This window comes from Podarcis raffonei, chromosome 14 (assembly GCF_027172205.1).
Source record: "Podarcis raffonei isolate rPodRaf1 chromosome 14, rPodRaf1.pri, whole genome shotgun sequence".
Lineage (NCBI taxonomy): Eukaryota > Metazoa > Chordata > Lepidosauria > Squamata > Lacertidae > Podarcis > Podarcis raffonei.
The window spans coordinates 24,991,956-25,007,759 of record NC_070615.1 but is presented as its reverse complement, the minus strand read 5'-3'; the positions used below and the strand labels follow the sequence as shown (position 1 = coordinate 25,007,759).

At 42.8% G+C, this 15,804-nt stretch overlaps 1 protein-coding gene across 3 annotated transcripts in view; it reads left to right on the top strand.

Moving 5' to 3' along the window:
- DENND4A (DENN domain containing 4A) overlaps positions 1–14,327 on the top strand; it is a 63,134-nt gene extending 48,807 nt beyond the window's left edge. For all 3 annotated transcript variants that reach the window (XM_053364295.1, XM_053364293.1, XM_053364296.1), the window contains 10 exons: positions 666–879; positions 2,232–2,326; positions 5,353–5,528; positions 5,630–5,776; positions 6,456–6,660; positions 7,785–8,039; positions 8,877–8,994; positions 9,980–10,142; positions 12,909–12,973; positions 14,170–14,327. In XM_053364295.1, the coding sequence (XP_053220270.1) occupies positions 666–879; positions 2,232–2,326; positions 5,353–5,528; positions 5,630–5,776; positions 6,456–6,660; positions 7,785–8,039; positions 8,877–8,994; positions 9,980–10,142; positions 12,909–12,973; positions 14,170–14,306 (1,575 nt within the window). In that variant the 3' untranslated portion in view covers positions 14,307–14,327. The remainder of the gene's footprint in view (positions 1–665; positions 880–2,231; positions 2,327–5,352; positions 5,529–5,629; positions 5,777–6,455; positions 6,661–7,784; positions 8,040–8,876; positions 8,995–9,979; positions 10,143–12,908; positions 12,974–14,169) is intronic.
- Positions 14,328–15,804: the final 1,477 nt, after the last annotated feature.

The following is a 15,804-nucleotide window of genomic DNA, read 5'->3' as shown; positions in this document are numbered from 1 at the left end:
TGCTGGGTGCGAGGGGAGCCAAAATAGCTCTTGTAGTACAGCAGTTCTCAAACTGGTGTACAGCTCCTTTGTGCAGTGCAGGTGTGTGAGAAACTTTCCCTGTCACTGAAGATGATAAAAATGTTTTCAGCAAAGATTTGGGTATGCATACAAATCCTGTGATTTGAGAGCCAGGTGTATGTAAATCACGCTGAGACTGACAGACCTGGCTTTCCTCTGGGAGACTCCAAGAGGAAAGAAAATAATAGTTATGTCAAACACAGAGAAGGAAAATGGTTGCAAAATAAATAGATAGGGCCCTCTGTCTTCTTGCACTGTAGGGACAAGTAAATTGTTGTTGATCAAATTTTTCATCCTGAAAAAGGAAAAGAATTTTGCTCTCTACCAGCCAATAAATTTTAGAATGTGATGAGACATTGAAAGTGGCATCTATATGATAACTATTGCAGGAGATAGTCAGTCTTCATTTGTTAACTATATACATGAGTCAGGTTGCTCGGCACTCAGATTTTCACTACCAGTTAATAGAAGTCAACTTGGATGTTCAAAGCAGTTATTCTAGAAGAAGATCCAGCTTGGTTCTGTTGGTATTGATGGTGGTGTTTCTTCCAGATACTTTCTATGAGACCTTTAAGCACAGAAAACATTCCTATTCTTGTTTTCAGGATCAAAACTCAGACCGAGCAAGCATTTCATCCCTTGGGGCCCTTGATTCAGAAACTGCCTCCCTGACTGATGAGGACATCTGCAATGATCTTGAAAGCAACTCCTCTCCTCAAGAGAACGCCTCCTCTGTGTTAAAGGGAATTGGCTTGAGTAGGACAAGTCTTGAAAGTTCAGCTTCGAATAGTGGCACATCGAAGCGTTTTTCTCAGTCCGGTAAGAGTTCTCCTTAAATTTCTCAAATTTCCTTTCTTACCCTATTTATTTTATTTTAGTTATTTAGTAACAGGTGTATGGGGTATTAGGGGAGGGGTAGTACCTCTGGTGAGGGACACGTTATGCTCCTTCTGGGGTAGTTTGTCCAAATTTGGTTCCTACCCTGCACTCAGCTGTCACCTGCAGCTCCTAGAAGCTGGCAGCATGTGACAGCGACCACACCCCAGGAATGGCTTCGACTGGCCAGCTAAACCAGGTGAGGGTAGCCAATGGGTCTCATACCCTCATTGGGTTAGGGACTTCCCCTGCATACAAAGACAGGCTCTGGCAGATTGGGTGGATGAGACCAATAGTGCGTCCAACGGTCAAGAAGGCAGTTTCTGCACATGCTGTGGAGGGAAGTGAGGGAAAGATGGGGCTCATTAACCTGGAAAGGTGGCCATTCTAAGAGAAGGAAAAATCTGATCCTAAACCTCTGCTTCTTTATGGGATAACTTCTGGAGAAGAAAACGCTAAGGAGTAAACCCTACATAGATCCGGAGTGGAGTCCCTAAGATGGTTGGGTGGCGCCTTGTACGCCTCCTTCCGGCAACTCGTTCAGCCAAGCTGGTGCCAAACGTATTGTTCTGCTTTCCTTTGGACTACATCAGTGAGGCGGAGAGCGGGGTCTTGCCATCTGGGCAGTCCAGGACCTCGGTACACGCTGTCCAGGGTTGCGCCATGTGGAGCTCACTTCGGTGCTGCTAATGCAGCGGTTTGATTTCGTCCCTGGAGATGCACTCCATTGTCTCTTGAGAGAGACAGATGTCAACAACAGTTATTTAGAATTGTGTACTGCTTTATGTCATGCAGGCCTCAAAGCATTTCCCATTAAAAATACACATCGCAAAAAACAAAATCAATAAAATCTCGTAAAATTCAAAACATATAATAACAGTTTAATTCTATTTAACAACAGCACAAGATAGTGGTAGGGAGAGAGAAAATTAAACTTATCCACAAAAAGCTACTCAAGATTTCCCCTGGCTATTACTTGCACAGTAACAACAGCAGTGTACTCATGCAACTAATGTCACATCATGTCTAATTTGCAATAACTTTTATTGTCTCTCTGTGGATGACTACCTCTCCTGTCATTCTCTTCTCTTCTGCTTTTTGTTAGTAATATTCCAAGTTCTAAGAGTGTGTTTCTGTTTTTATTATTTATTTTTATTTATAAAAGTACTTATATACCTCTATTCATAAAAAATGACAGCTGTTTACAACAATTGTACTTTCCATGACAATGTAGGACCATCATGGGTCAGTCTAACATTTCCTTCTGCAGTAACAAGTATCTATTTGCCTTTTAGGCTCTCTTTCAAAGTTTCCTTTGCCTGGCAGATCAGAGCTGGTATCATCTTGCAGTACAAGCAGCACCAGCGTGTTCCAGAATTACGCATTGGAGGTATAGCATTTCCCCTTTTTAAACAGCTTGTGTTCTACACTAGCAAAAAGGTGTGGAGGAGGTATCCAGATAACAGGTTGTCTCCTCCTTCTGGCTAGAAACAGACAAGGTACCGTGGGACCCAGATCTTTTGTTCTACATCTGATTTCCTGAGACTCCTGCCTCATCAAAGAGCTCTCTGCTCTATCCCCACTCATCTTTACTTTACATTTCCCTTCTTAAGTTAGTGTTAGTTCTGATGAAAAGGATGGTTCATATACTTTATAGTTTGCCCTGGGGAATGGCCATCACTTTAGGGCAGTTTCTAAAATCTAGATGACCCTTCAGTTCAGAAATGTAGCTTTCTAATATTAATGGAAGATTTTCTGCCAGTTACTGCTAAGGGGACCTTCATTACTCTTTCAAATGAACCTTCAAAAGCCTCATTACTATCCAAATGAGCAATCGCTGATACCCACTGATAAGCTGTTGATAGAAGAAGCCAGCAAATCAATCTAAAATGTATTTGTCAGCTCTAAAAATAGAGTGATTCAGCTGCTAATTTGTTGACACCGCAGTGCAGCAAAATCCTCATAGCTGCTTTTTCTTCCATTGAGGCAACTAATTAAATTTTTGTGACAGGGAGGGGTGTCCTCAAGGGGATCGGCTGAATGTTGGAGAACTCCGTATTGCGCTCTATAAAAGGTCAGGACTAGATAATTAAATCTCAAAGGGTTTAAAACAGGTGGGGAACCTACAGCCCACAGGCCAGATCTGGCCTGCTGCTTGGTTTCACCTGGCCCATGGGCAAGTATTTAGGAGATTTAAAAACCCTATATACAAATTGGTTCTTCCTCTTTTTCCTTCCATACAGTGGTACCTCAGGTTACGTACTTAATTCGTTCCGGAGTTCCGTTCTTAACCTGAAACTGTTTTTAACCTGAAGCACCACTTTAGCTAATGGGGCCTCCCGCTGCCGCTGCGCCGCCAGAGCCCGAATTCTGTTCTTATCCTGAAGCACTATTTCTAGGTTAGCAGAGTATGTAACTTGAAGCGTATGTAACCCGAGGTACCACTGTATCTTGGTTTGGTATCTGTTATTCAGCATTGATAAGGATGAGGGAGAGGGAATGAGAGTGAGCAGCGGGTGTTTTATTGACTGATGTGACATCACATACACAATGCTTGCACAGAGCCCAGCTGTTCCTCATCTCCCACCCTCACTTTGACCTACTTCCTTCCTTTGTGCTGGTAGAGACAGAACACTCTATCTGGGTCTACATGTGCCTATGGTATGTGTGTGTGTGTGTGTGTGTGTGTGAGAGAGAGAGAGAGAGAGAGAGAGAGAGAGAGAGAGAAATGGTACATGCAAGTGAATGGTTGATGTTATTCTTCCTTTCAAGAATGAACCAAACCAATAGAGAAGGGAAGTTCCACACTCCTTTTCACCTTCACTGTCTGCCGTGACAGTGGTTCCTGGAGAATATTCCTGAGCCTGGCATATGACCTGCCCTAAGAAGCTGCCTGAGCAGCAGCAATCCTTACACTACCATCAGCACCTTGTTCAGATCTTTGCAGCACCTCACCTTGTCAAACAAGTCTTGTGTACCTGGCTGAATTGTTAGCATCCTTTACAGGAAATGTGGTGATGATGGTGGTGTTCAGGGGCAGCCAAACATGGTGTAAAATGGTGTGAGGCTCATTTAGCAGCCATACATTGTAGAGATGGGCCTGTGGCTCTTGTGGGGTGTGGAATTCCCAACATCTCCCCCCCCCCTGCTGTGAACTTTTTCTTGGGGTCTCTTATGGAGTTTCCGCCCAGGAGCCCCAGACTGAAAGACTCCCCAAAAAGCCTCTGTATGCTGAGAGGTCAAGCAGGGTCGGTTTTGTTTTGTTTTTTAATTAACAGAGAAGCAGGCTGTGTTGCTACTTGTGGTTCCATTATGCAGCCAGCTGAAGAGAATGCAGCCCAACATTCTTTGCTTTGAATTAACAAGCCGTATGAGAGAGAAAAACATCCTGCCTGTCCAATTGAAGTCCCCAGAGGCAAACTGAATTTGGCTCACAGCATGCAAAGAGGTGTCTTTGCCCTCACTTCTCTGCTCATTCCTTTCCCCCCCACCCTTGGGCCAAAGGCCCTTGCAAGGCAGAAGCTTCCACATCCCTGGCTTAAAACAAGGTCACTAACAGAAAGAGGATATGCTGATGGTGGATTAGGTTGCTGATCTCCAAGTACCTTGAATTGAACATCTTCATGCCTTGGTGGATTCATGTGTTGAAACTGAACTGCTGGTTGTTGTTTTTTTAGGCCTGCAATCTTTAATTAGCTTAATTAGTAGATTAGACAACTGACATTTTAATTGGTTTAATTGGTATGAGGGCAGTTTTTGCTCAGGAAGACTGGGAGTTGAGAGCACATTTACTTATTTGCTCAGCCCCTTTTAGTTCCAGCCTGTAAATGTAAGGTCAGATGACAAAGAAATGGTTGAAGTTGCCTTGCAAACAAGTCCACAAGCAAGCATTTTTGTTAGCCAGCCTGCCAGTTCAGCTATAAGACTGCAATTCTGTGCACGCTTAACTTAGAAATCAGCCACACTGAATTCAGATTTGCTTTCCAAAAAAACACATCTGGATTTGGACTGTTTTCATCTCCAAAACCTGAAAAACAGTGAAAATTTTACTTGATGTTTCACTGTAACCTATCAGAATGCAACATATTCAAACCCTGTGTACATCTGCATACATGATACATTATTTACTTTCAACTTCAATGAATGAATCTAAAATACCAAAACAAGTTTAATATTTACAAACATTTCCTCCTGTATTTTAAGATTTCCTTTGGTGGTCAATTTGAAATGGGAATCTCCAGCCCCCCTGAAGTTTTCAGCCAGAGAATAGGATGCATAGCTGAGAGGTGCTTTCAGCCCAGCTCTAGGTTTTATGAATTCAGTTGGGTTTCTATTGCAGTTTGGTATGACTTAGGATTTCTCTTGCTACTGGGGGCAAAAGCCGCACTGAGGGCTTTAATGAAGTGCTTTCTGCAGGTCCTCATCTCAAGCTGTTCACGATGCCATACCTGTGACTGTCTTGTACATGATGAAGAAATCATGGCAGGCTGGACAGCAGATGATTCCAACCTTAACACCACATGCCCTTTCTGTGGAAACCAATTCTTGCCTTCCCTGAACATCGAAATCAGAGATCTACGGGGTCCTGGAAGGTAACTGATTATTTGCCATTGGATTCTTGCTGCAGTATTTCCAAATGTGCGTTGTTTAAAAATCGTCTAATTGCAACATATTTTTTTTGTTCTTTTTATAGATATTTCCTGAAATCCAGCCCATCTTCAGAGAACATGCAGCTTCCATCATCTTTTTTCAACCAGGCAGCAAAGTCCTGCATCTCTGATCCCACATCAGGATTTTCAGCATCTCTAATACCTGCTCAGGATGACTTGCATTCAAATAGGTAAAATCATCACATTTTGACTCAGTCAAAGAAAAAAAAAAACGACATGCCTGTGGGCATTTAATAATACTTTAATAAATGCTCACAGGCAAGTCATGGTTGCCCACTCCATCCTGACTGCTCAAAGTGGGTAAGAGGATGCGGACTTCGATGGTCTTTGGCCCGATTTAGCGATAAAAATAAAAACCATAAAGCAACATCAGAAAAGCAACACTCTACCCAAAATACCCATTAGAAAGCCACAGTAAAATCAGCATGAATCATTATGCTAATTTTTATTAATAATCAACAGTGGCACGGTAATAATCTATGCCCATCAGTTAGATAAATTTTAGAAGATGCAGGGGAAATGGGGAGGAGGTTGTCATGAAATGGCTCAGATACATGAATAAGAAAAACTGTGTGTTCTGGCTTAGTGGTTAGACTGAAGTCTATTTTCTGCCCACCTAAGAACTGGTTAGCAGTATGGCATATTTATCAGACAGCAGGCAAGCAACTTTATTGAAGGATGGATTCTATGTGCAGTGTGTTAGAACAGCAAATAACAGGACAGTGTTTGACCTTACCTTTTCTTTTTATTGTAGAGTTGGGGGGGGAGAGGTAGATGTTGATTTTTTAAATGTGTGGTTTTAGGTAAAATTAAAAAATACAAATACAAATATTCTTTTGTTGGTAACAGATCCAAAGAGCCTGATAGCACCTGTGCCAGAAGCATTCAGATCCCTCCAAGAAGGCAAAATACTGCTGGGACTGAGCACACCAGTCATGCCTTGTCTCGAAGCATGAGTACCTTCAGTCCCCTGGAGGTGGAGGAAACAGAGCATCACAAGCACAGTCACATTGTTCCCACTGGGAGCTTGCCTACCACATTGCAGGGGACAGCTGTGAGTACTTAGGTCTTCTTTCTTGCCTTCCTAACTGGGATATTCAGAGCAATCAAAGATTCTGCAAAGCACAATTGCTTTTACCATGTTGGTGCTAATTGTCCTGCTTAAAAATTACCAAAGGGGGAATAATTGACCAATGATATAATCCCAGAAGTGTCACACAGAGTCAAACTATGAAGCTTGGTCCCACAAGAGGCAGTAATAGTCACCAATTTGAATGGCTTAGACGAATTCGTGGAGGATAAGGCTATCCAATGGCTACTAGCCACCATGTTCTCCCTCCATTTTTGGAGGCAGTATGCCTCTGAATACCAGTTGCTGAGAATCACAAGTGGAAAGAGCACTGTTGCACTTGGGTCCTGTTTGTGGGCTTCCCTTTGGGACTTTTGGTTGACCACTGGGAGAACATGATACTGGACTTAAAAGGGCATTTAGTCTGATCTGGCAGCCAGGCTCTTATGTTTTAATGATAATAAATCAATAGTCAAACAACAGTGGATGTTAGGAGCATAGGAAGCTCAATATTGTCTGCACTGACCAGCATTAGCTCTCCAGAGTTTCAGATTGGGATTTTTGCCCAGCCCTACCAGAAGATGCTAGGGATTTAACCTGGGAACTTCCTGCACGTAAAGCAGTTGCTCTTAACACTGAGCCATGGCCCTTCCCCAAATTAAAGCCCATCAGAGAATAAAAGGCTAGGAAAATGAAAAAGTCTTCTCCTAGCACCTAAAGGACATCAGTGTAAGCGCCAGGATAAGTTTTCAAGGGAGTTGTGACTGAGAAGGCTGCCTCTTCTTCCCCACTTTAGTAGCTCCTGAAGAAGAACCTCTAAAATAGAGCTTAGCTAAAATGAGACCCAATGTGGCGTAGTGGTTAGAGTGTCAGCCTAGAACCTAGGAGACCAGGGTTCAAATCCCCACACATCCATGAAGCTCATTGGGTGACTTTGGGCCAGTCACAGTCTCTCAGCCTAACCTACCTCACAGGATTGCTGTGAGGGTAAAATGGGTAGGGTGGGGTTGGAGAGGACTATGTATGTCACCTTGAGCTCCTCAGAGAAAAGATGAACTGTAATAATAAATACAAAAAAGTTTCTTTTTATTTCTTTATGTATCCAATAGGATCCTTTGGGGTTGGAGTGGTGTTTGCAGAGTCCAGAGCCCATAACTGTCCCATACCTGAGTCCTCTTGTTGTATGGAAGGAGCTTGAAAGTTTATTAGAAAATGAAGGGGATCATGTGATAACAGTGCCAGACTTTGTGGACCACCATCCCATTGTGTTCTGGAATCTAGTGTGGTATTTTCGACGCCTGGACTTACCCAGTAACTTACCAGGATTAATACTGTCCTCTGAGCATTGCAATAAGAATTCAAAGGTATGAAAAAATGGCTGTACATTTGTTTTAAGGGCTTGACAAATTATTATAAACCTTGTGCCTTCTGACTGCAGCTCTTCTCTGCTCCTACAGCTTCCCACCCCAGGGATTTTGGGACTGTGCATGCATGTGTTTTGGGGCGGGGAGAGAGAACTACCAATCTGTTTTAGACCTGTATTGAACGAGTTCTGGGATTGCTTCTGATTCTAGAGAGCCTGTTAATATCCTCATAATGAAAGCATGCTGGCTAGATCTCTGAAATTGAAGCCTGAGCAGTATTCTGCTCACCCTTGCAGAATGCTTCAAGAATGGAAAATAAGTGCATGTCTAGTCTCTGGACCAGACTAGCTGAGATGCCAGTAGCCAGTGCAGGGGACTGGCAGAGATGTAAATAGTAGGTGCCAGGGGACTGTGCATAGTTTTTTGTTTTTCATTTTACCCCTCCTCCACTGTGTTTCAAATCTGGATCGAAGAGTCTGCTCCTTGCACTGGGGGGGAAAGTTCAATTTGTGACAATGGCACAGGAACAGGGGGCCAATCCAAATCCATACCACTGCAGGGAACAAAGAGCGAAAAATCACATTACACCTTCCTTCACAGGCTAGGGTCTCAATCCTGTTTACTTTTTTGCCTTTTGCCACACCCACTTTCACCTCTGGCCAGGGTATTCATAACTCTTCAGTGGGGCCCTAGCAGAGAAGAAGCTTACAATGCGATAGCCGAAAGTCAGAATTGTTATCCTTTCCCACTGTGTGTGTGGCATCAAGGAAGTTTGAAGCTGTTCTGTAATTTCCTACTATTATGTTCAGTCTTGTCTTTTGTGTTGTTATTGCTCAGATTCCCAGGAATTGCATCTTAGAGGACAGCAAGTACGTTCTAATTCAGATGCTGTGGGACAACATGAAATTGCATAAGGATCCAGGGCAGCCTCTCTATATTCTGTGGAATGCACAGAGTAAGTGATGACCGGCATGCAGCCTGGAAGCTGTTGTGTGCTGTTTTTAGAACAAATTCTTCACTACGACCACCAGTAACTTAAGCTGATAAGCAATGGGGATTTTGATTGTGCTAATCTGTTTGTCTTGCAGGTCAAAACCAAACACTTGTGTTTGAGAGTGAGTGTTACATTCTGTACTGTTCAGGTTGCTTTTTTATTTTGTTTGTTTTTTTAAAAAATTATTCCCCTTTTTAGTGTGTATGTGTGTATATTTTATACAGTAACTTTTTGGCTTACAGTGTACTGCCTTAGCACAAATTTATTTTCCAGCCTTTTTTCCATTCAATTGTTAAATTCCTATCCTTTTTTTTTTTAAGATGAACCATTGGAGTTGTGTTGGTGATTTGCCTCGTAGGCAGAGGTGGCTGGTCCATTAAGACAAATGGAGACACTGCCCCATCACCCTCTGCCAGACCCAGCTAGCCTTCCCATCTACCTGCCTTATAGGTGGCTGTGGTCTAGGAGGTGGCTGTGGCTGCCAGCTTCCTCCTCCACCTTAGTCTCATTGCTGTCATTGTGGAACTCTGCAGAGAAAAAGATCTAGCATCTCTTGGCTCCACCTGTCATTGGTTCTGCGTCTCCTGCTTCTCTGCCTTCCTCCCCACCTGTCTCAATGGCCACCAGCCACCACTACTTGCAGGGTCACCTGAGTAAAACCTTGCATTGGTCTCAATGCTTGTTTTTGAATTGGCTTTTAATACCCATTTGGTTGCAACTCTTATATGCTATTGGCCAGAATTTCCCTTTTATGGCTTGCTTTCTTGTGCTTTATTTTTGTACTCCCTTTATCCTGATTCTGTCTTTATATGACAAGTGTTTTTTTTTTTGCAGAGCCAACTTAAAAGGTATCCTTGTTTTTACCTTTCAGCTGTTATTCCCCCTACCCTGTCACTGCTGTTTTTCATTTCCTTCTTAAATATTCCTTTTTATTCCTTCTCCCCAGCACAAAATTACCCAATGGTTCGCTTACTGCAGAACGATGACAGCTCATTTAACCAGGAGCTCTTAAGAAGCATGGTGAAGAGTATTAAGATGAATGATGTCTATGGGCCAATGAGCCAGATCCTAGAGCGACTGAACAAATGGCCACAGATGAAAAGGCAAAGGTAAATGAGCAGTTAAAAAGAAGCCTGTAGTATCATGTTGTAAGAGGAGGAAGTCATTCATCCCCTTGAGAGTATCAACGCTTTGATGTTCTGCATCTTGAAGAAGGATGCCTCTTGATAGGATGCCTTATGGGCTGTAACATCATTTTGTGCTATGTGTTTGATACCTGAATACTTCTTTAGAACAAACACTCTGCACTCTTTCTTGTAGAGGTGGTGGCAGTTATTATTTCACAGTGTTCACTGGAACGTAATCACCCACCCACCCACAAAAAAAGGCTTGCAGTATTTTTAAAAGAAAATGTTTTAAATGCATATCCAGTCCTGTGGGCTTTCCAGTGGTCTCCCACCCAAATCATGTCCATATCTGATAAGATTCAACAATGCTGCAGCTCCAGGTGATGCCAGACCAATTCACCGGACTCCTTGAACCTATGCCCTCAGTCCAAGCAGCCACAGTGCTGTGTGCTTGTGTGTATCCTATTTGGCAAAGCAGCAGTGAGGATCACAAATGCACTATTAAACATCAAGGCTTTCTCACTCAGAGGAGGGTGGCAGCCAGAGTGGTTCATTCTTCCCATTTGTTATGGGGGAAGGGCCATGAAAATTATTCAGGCAGGGACTCACATCCCCCTCACATCCTGGCTGCTTCAAAGAGACAAGGTGTTTCAGAGCTTCTGCTCCACTTTCTTTGGATGTAGGTAGCTGGAATAGGAAGCAAGCTGGACCAGCTTTGCATTTTGATCATGCCTACTGCACTGTGCTCTCCTAAGTGGGTCACAATGCAAAACCACCATGGCTCACAAAAAAATGTGGAAACATAGCAAAGTGGCGCCCTTCGCTCAATCCCAGAGGCAAAAACAGAACAAAGGGAAGCAATGTCAGGCATTACAAAACAGTGTTTATGTAGAGCCCAGGCAATTTTGGGGAAAAAATCTCTTTCTCAAGGGCACTGCAAAAGCATGTACTTAACGTGATTGCAGCTTCTGCAGATCACCTCACATAGATACAGGGTGAGTCCTTTAAAACAGGCCCCGTGGATACAGAGTACACATGTTCCACAAGGCCTCTTTTAAAAGATTCACCCTGTAGGTAGGTAGGTAGGTAGGTAGGTAGGTAGGTAGGTAGATAGATAGACAGACAGACAGACAGACAGACAGACAGACAGACAGACAGAGGAGCAAGCTTATTTATCAGGCTCTGGGAGTCTGGGAGTCTTCTCAAGAGCCTCCCAGAGCTTAAAAATTATTTCCATGCCACAAAAAACCTTAACAGAAAGAGCTTTTAAACCCTCCACCCTGCTTACCAAGCTGTGGGAGACTCCCATGAGATCTCAGGCAGCCCCATTCTCAAAATCTTGGATGGCAGGGACAGTTCCAGGGCTTGTTCTGCCTTTGTGTGATTCTGCCTTTGCACACAGTCCCTGGGAATGTAAACCTTGTGTCAATTGCAGTCCCACTATGTGGTATAAATAAGAAAAAGGGTACCGTATTTTTCGCCCTATAGGACGCACTTTTTCCCCTCCAAAAATGAAGGGAAAATGTGTGTGCGTCCTATGGGGCGAATGCAGGCTTTCGCTGAAGCCTGGAGAGCGAGAGGGGTCGGTGCGCACCGACCCCTCTCGCTCTCCAGGCTTCAGGAAGCTATCCCCCCAGCCCGGCAAGCTCCCAGAGCGATGCCGATACTGCGCGCAGCTTCGCCATCGCTCTGGGACCCGTTCTGGGGGCTGGGAAGCTCGGGCTTCCCCAGCCCCGCAAGCTCCCAGAGCGATGCCGAAGCTGCTGGGAGCTTGCCGGGCTGGGGGGATAGCTTCCTGAAGCGCCTGGGGGGGGGGAATAACAATTTTTCCTTTATTCCCCCCCCCCAAATCTAGGTGCGTCCTATAGGGCGAAAAATACGGTAATTAGTACAAAGTAGAACAGCCTTCTCCAGCTTGGTGCCTCCCCCACCCCAGATGTTTTGGAGTAGAGCTTTCATCTGGACCTAACCTCTATGCCCAGGTTGGCAAGGAGAGTAGGGTGCTGTGGCGATCACCCAGGGCCCCCGGACGTTTCACAGTCTATTGACCCTGTGCCACCACTGCGGTTGCTTTCTTCGCTGTCACCACCCCGCTTCTCACGGGGACACATGGAGTCCAGACAGTTGTTAACATAAACAAATAATCAAGTTTATTTTTAAGTGCAGGAATAAGTGTATGGTTTCGGTTTATTTTTCTCTTGTCAGTTTCTTAAATCTTAGTTCCTAACAACTTCAAACTGAATTATTCCCAACTATCTATTTAATTCCCTAACAATTCCTCTCACTCTCTCACAATAACTCGACCAACCCACTGCCTATTCCACCCTCTTCCTTCTCCAACACCCAAGCTTCAACTCCCAACTGACAAACCTCAACTCCCAACTGACAAACCTCAACTGACTTTTCAAAACCTCCCACTCTATCTTTTACTCCCCCCTTGCATTCTCACTGGCCAATCACATCACACCCATTTTAACCCTTTCCCTGATCCATCCTAGGAGGCAAACGCCACAGGTGCAATCCAGCCTTCCAATCTCTCTTAACAGTGAGAACTCCCCTTCACCTCATGGTGTGTTTTCTAGACCTGGCAGGGCTATCATCATGACCCAGTTACAAATAATAATAACAATGCAAAAATCACTACTTTTTAATATATGTTGGAGAAGAATGTCTGGATTATATGAAGTATAGTAGGTTCATATAAGATTGTGGTTTTTAAAATAACACTTTCCAATGTATCTTTTTTAGGAGCCTTTATAGAGAAATACTATTTCTCTCTCTTGTTGCGCTTGGAAGGGATAACATTGATATAGGTAAGCCATCAAGTTCTGTTGTGTTGTGCTAAGTGCGCATAAAAGTAGTCATTGTAAACTGTTACTTCAAGAGTTAAAAGGATACTTTTTGTTTTAAAGCATCTTTCACAATCCTGTTTAGATGAAGTATAATAATTTAAACCTAGTTGCTTCTGTTCTGTAAAGCCAGACTCGTAAGTAGCTATTTGCCTGTGTGCGGTGAAGATCACCTTCAGGCAAACAAGAGTGGGGAAGATTTTATAAAGGGAATAAGAATGGGTTTATTCCTCTGACTCAGACTATTGATGGTCACTAAAACGTGACCAAGCCATTTTCAAACCAAGGAATATGAAGAGGACTTTTTTTTTTAACTAACCAGGGTTTGTTTTAAAACAATAATCTCTTATTCATATTCATTCATAACTCAGGATTAATGAAAACTCAGAGTAAATGCTGCAGAAATTTTTATTCTGAGCTGAAGGTTTTGCTCTGGCTTAATTCTAATGCATGCACCCATGGTTTAGCATTATGTGCAAACCAGCCCAATTTGCAAGCAGCTACTATTTATCTGTTGCTGCCACTAAGTTGGAACACCACTAAGTTAGAAGCACAAGCCATTTGGGGGCCACCCATCAGCTCCCAATTGAGGTTATTGGTTCGTCTTGCTAATCTGGATATAACACATTTTTTAAAAGGAATTGTATGATGAAGTGCTTCAGGCAGGCTCTTTTGTGAAACATGAATGCAAAACTGTTGTCTAAAATGGCATCAGTCTCTTGAAAACACACACACACACACACACACACACACACAGTATTACAGAAAAGAACCAGACACTAATATTAACAATAGTAATAATTCATACATCACAAAAGCATATAAAATATATCTGTGTGGTGTACAACCACCTAACATATAAAATCAAACCTTAAAGAAACAGAAATACAGGAATGGGTCATCTGACAAGAAGGTTATAAAAAGAGTAAATCATTTTTATCAGGTTTGCTTCCTGAGTTGGTGCCTAAAGTCAGCCGTGGACAGAGTGCCTTTTTCAGAATCCCCTATCTGAGCAGAGTCCACTGGGAAATCCCCCTGCCCCAAGAAATGAATCGGAGCTGTGCAGAAAACACTCCTAGTTCATAGCTATCCCAAAGCTAAAGCATTTCTGGCACCTGCTCCATTGTTCTGGTATAACCTCCCCCCTCCTGTCGTTACAGATGCTTTTGACAGAGAATACAAAATGGCTTACGACCGCCTTACAGTAAATCAGGTGAAGAGCACCCACAACTGTGATAGGCCTCCAAGTACAGGAGTGATGGAATGTCGAAAGATTTTTGGGGAGCCGTACCTTTAAAAAAAGAAATATTGCACCTAATGAATTGCAGCAGGGTTTGTATGAAGAAACAGAAAAGACTTCAGAAAGACTCTCACCCTTCTCCATTTAAAAAAGCATCTTCAGCTTTGTTTTAAAATTAGGATTTCCAAGGGGGGGAGTGTTGCTGGAATGACTTATGAGCCGTGGGCCAGAGTAGGCTCTCTTCGCTGTGGACAGTGTCTGCAAAACATGTAGGGGAGAAAACGGAATGGTCCATTGCAGAAAGCTTAAGCAGAGATGGACCAAAATCATGTACTGAAAGTTTGCATGAATGAAATAAGCTTTTCAGAACTGTTTACATAGAAAGTTAAAAATGTCACAGAGCTCATACCAGAGTTGTATAATAACAGATTTTAAATTATTTATAGCAAGTTCATATTTTTTTAACTTTTTAAATTACTATAGTGAATCAAGTGATCCTGTTGCAGAAGCAATACTTTTGTCCTCCCTCAGAATATTGCTGTTTATAGCAACTGGTCTTTTTTGCAGATAAAGCCCTTCTCTCTTTCATTTTTTAAAAAGTAGTGTGGAAATATCGATGCTGTTCTCAATCGCAGTGCAGGTTGTAGTATTTCCTGTCCCTCCCCATAAGTGCACACTTAAAAGAGGTTTCAACAATGTTTTTGGGTGGCATGCATACTTGTGGTACGACAAGGTTAAAGCACATAAAGCATTTAAAAACCATATTGTCAGGAAAGCACTGTTCAATGTCTGGATAAGATACAAAGACCTATTGGAAACTAAAACCCCAAGGTGGTTGTCACTAATGGAAGCAAAGGTTCAGAAAAAGCTCAATATGGAGGCCAATTGGCCGAAATATTGGGAAATTTTGGAACAAGTTGGAGACAAATTGAAATTGCAGAGTTTTGAGAAACTAAAAGATAAAGTGCGAGATTGGTTACATTATTATCAAATAAGAGAGGCCTACAATTTGGATAAAAAAATTGGCTTCCAGGTGGAAAAATCAAAATTGGAAACAGAATTGTTAGATCCCAAAACTAAGATCTGTTTGAGATCTTCACAATGGTAAAAATATTTGCCGTTGGCAAATTCACTGCTTGCATTTATTTAATATTTGAAGATGCGGTTTTGAAACACATAGCCCCACACCCTGCCCACCTCTCCATCCAGACAAGCAGGAGGAATTGTCACAATTCTTTTTTCCCCCCTGGCAATTCACTGCTTGCATTTATTTAATATTTGAAGATGCCCTCTTCAAAGCACCACACTTTGAACAAGTACCTCTTCCTGGGGAAACACATAGCCCCACACCCTGCCCACCTCTCCATCCAGGCAAGCAGGAGGAATTGTCACAATTCATGTTTTCTGGGCTTGAACACATTGTACAGGGCAAATGATAGTAATACTAGGGCCGCTAAATTCATAATGGAAGCTAATCCCATTGTACTGAGCCATAAAAATTTATCTTGTGAGGGTTGGATATATATGTTTGAGATCTTCACAATGCCATAAGGTT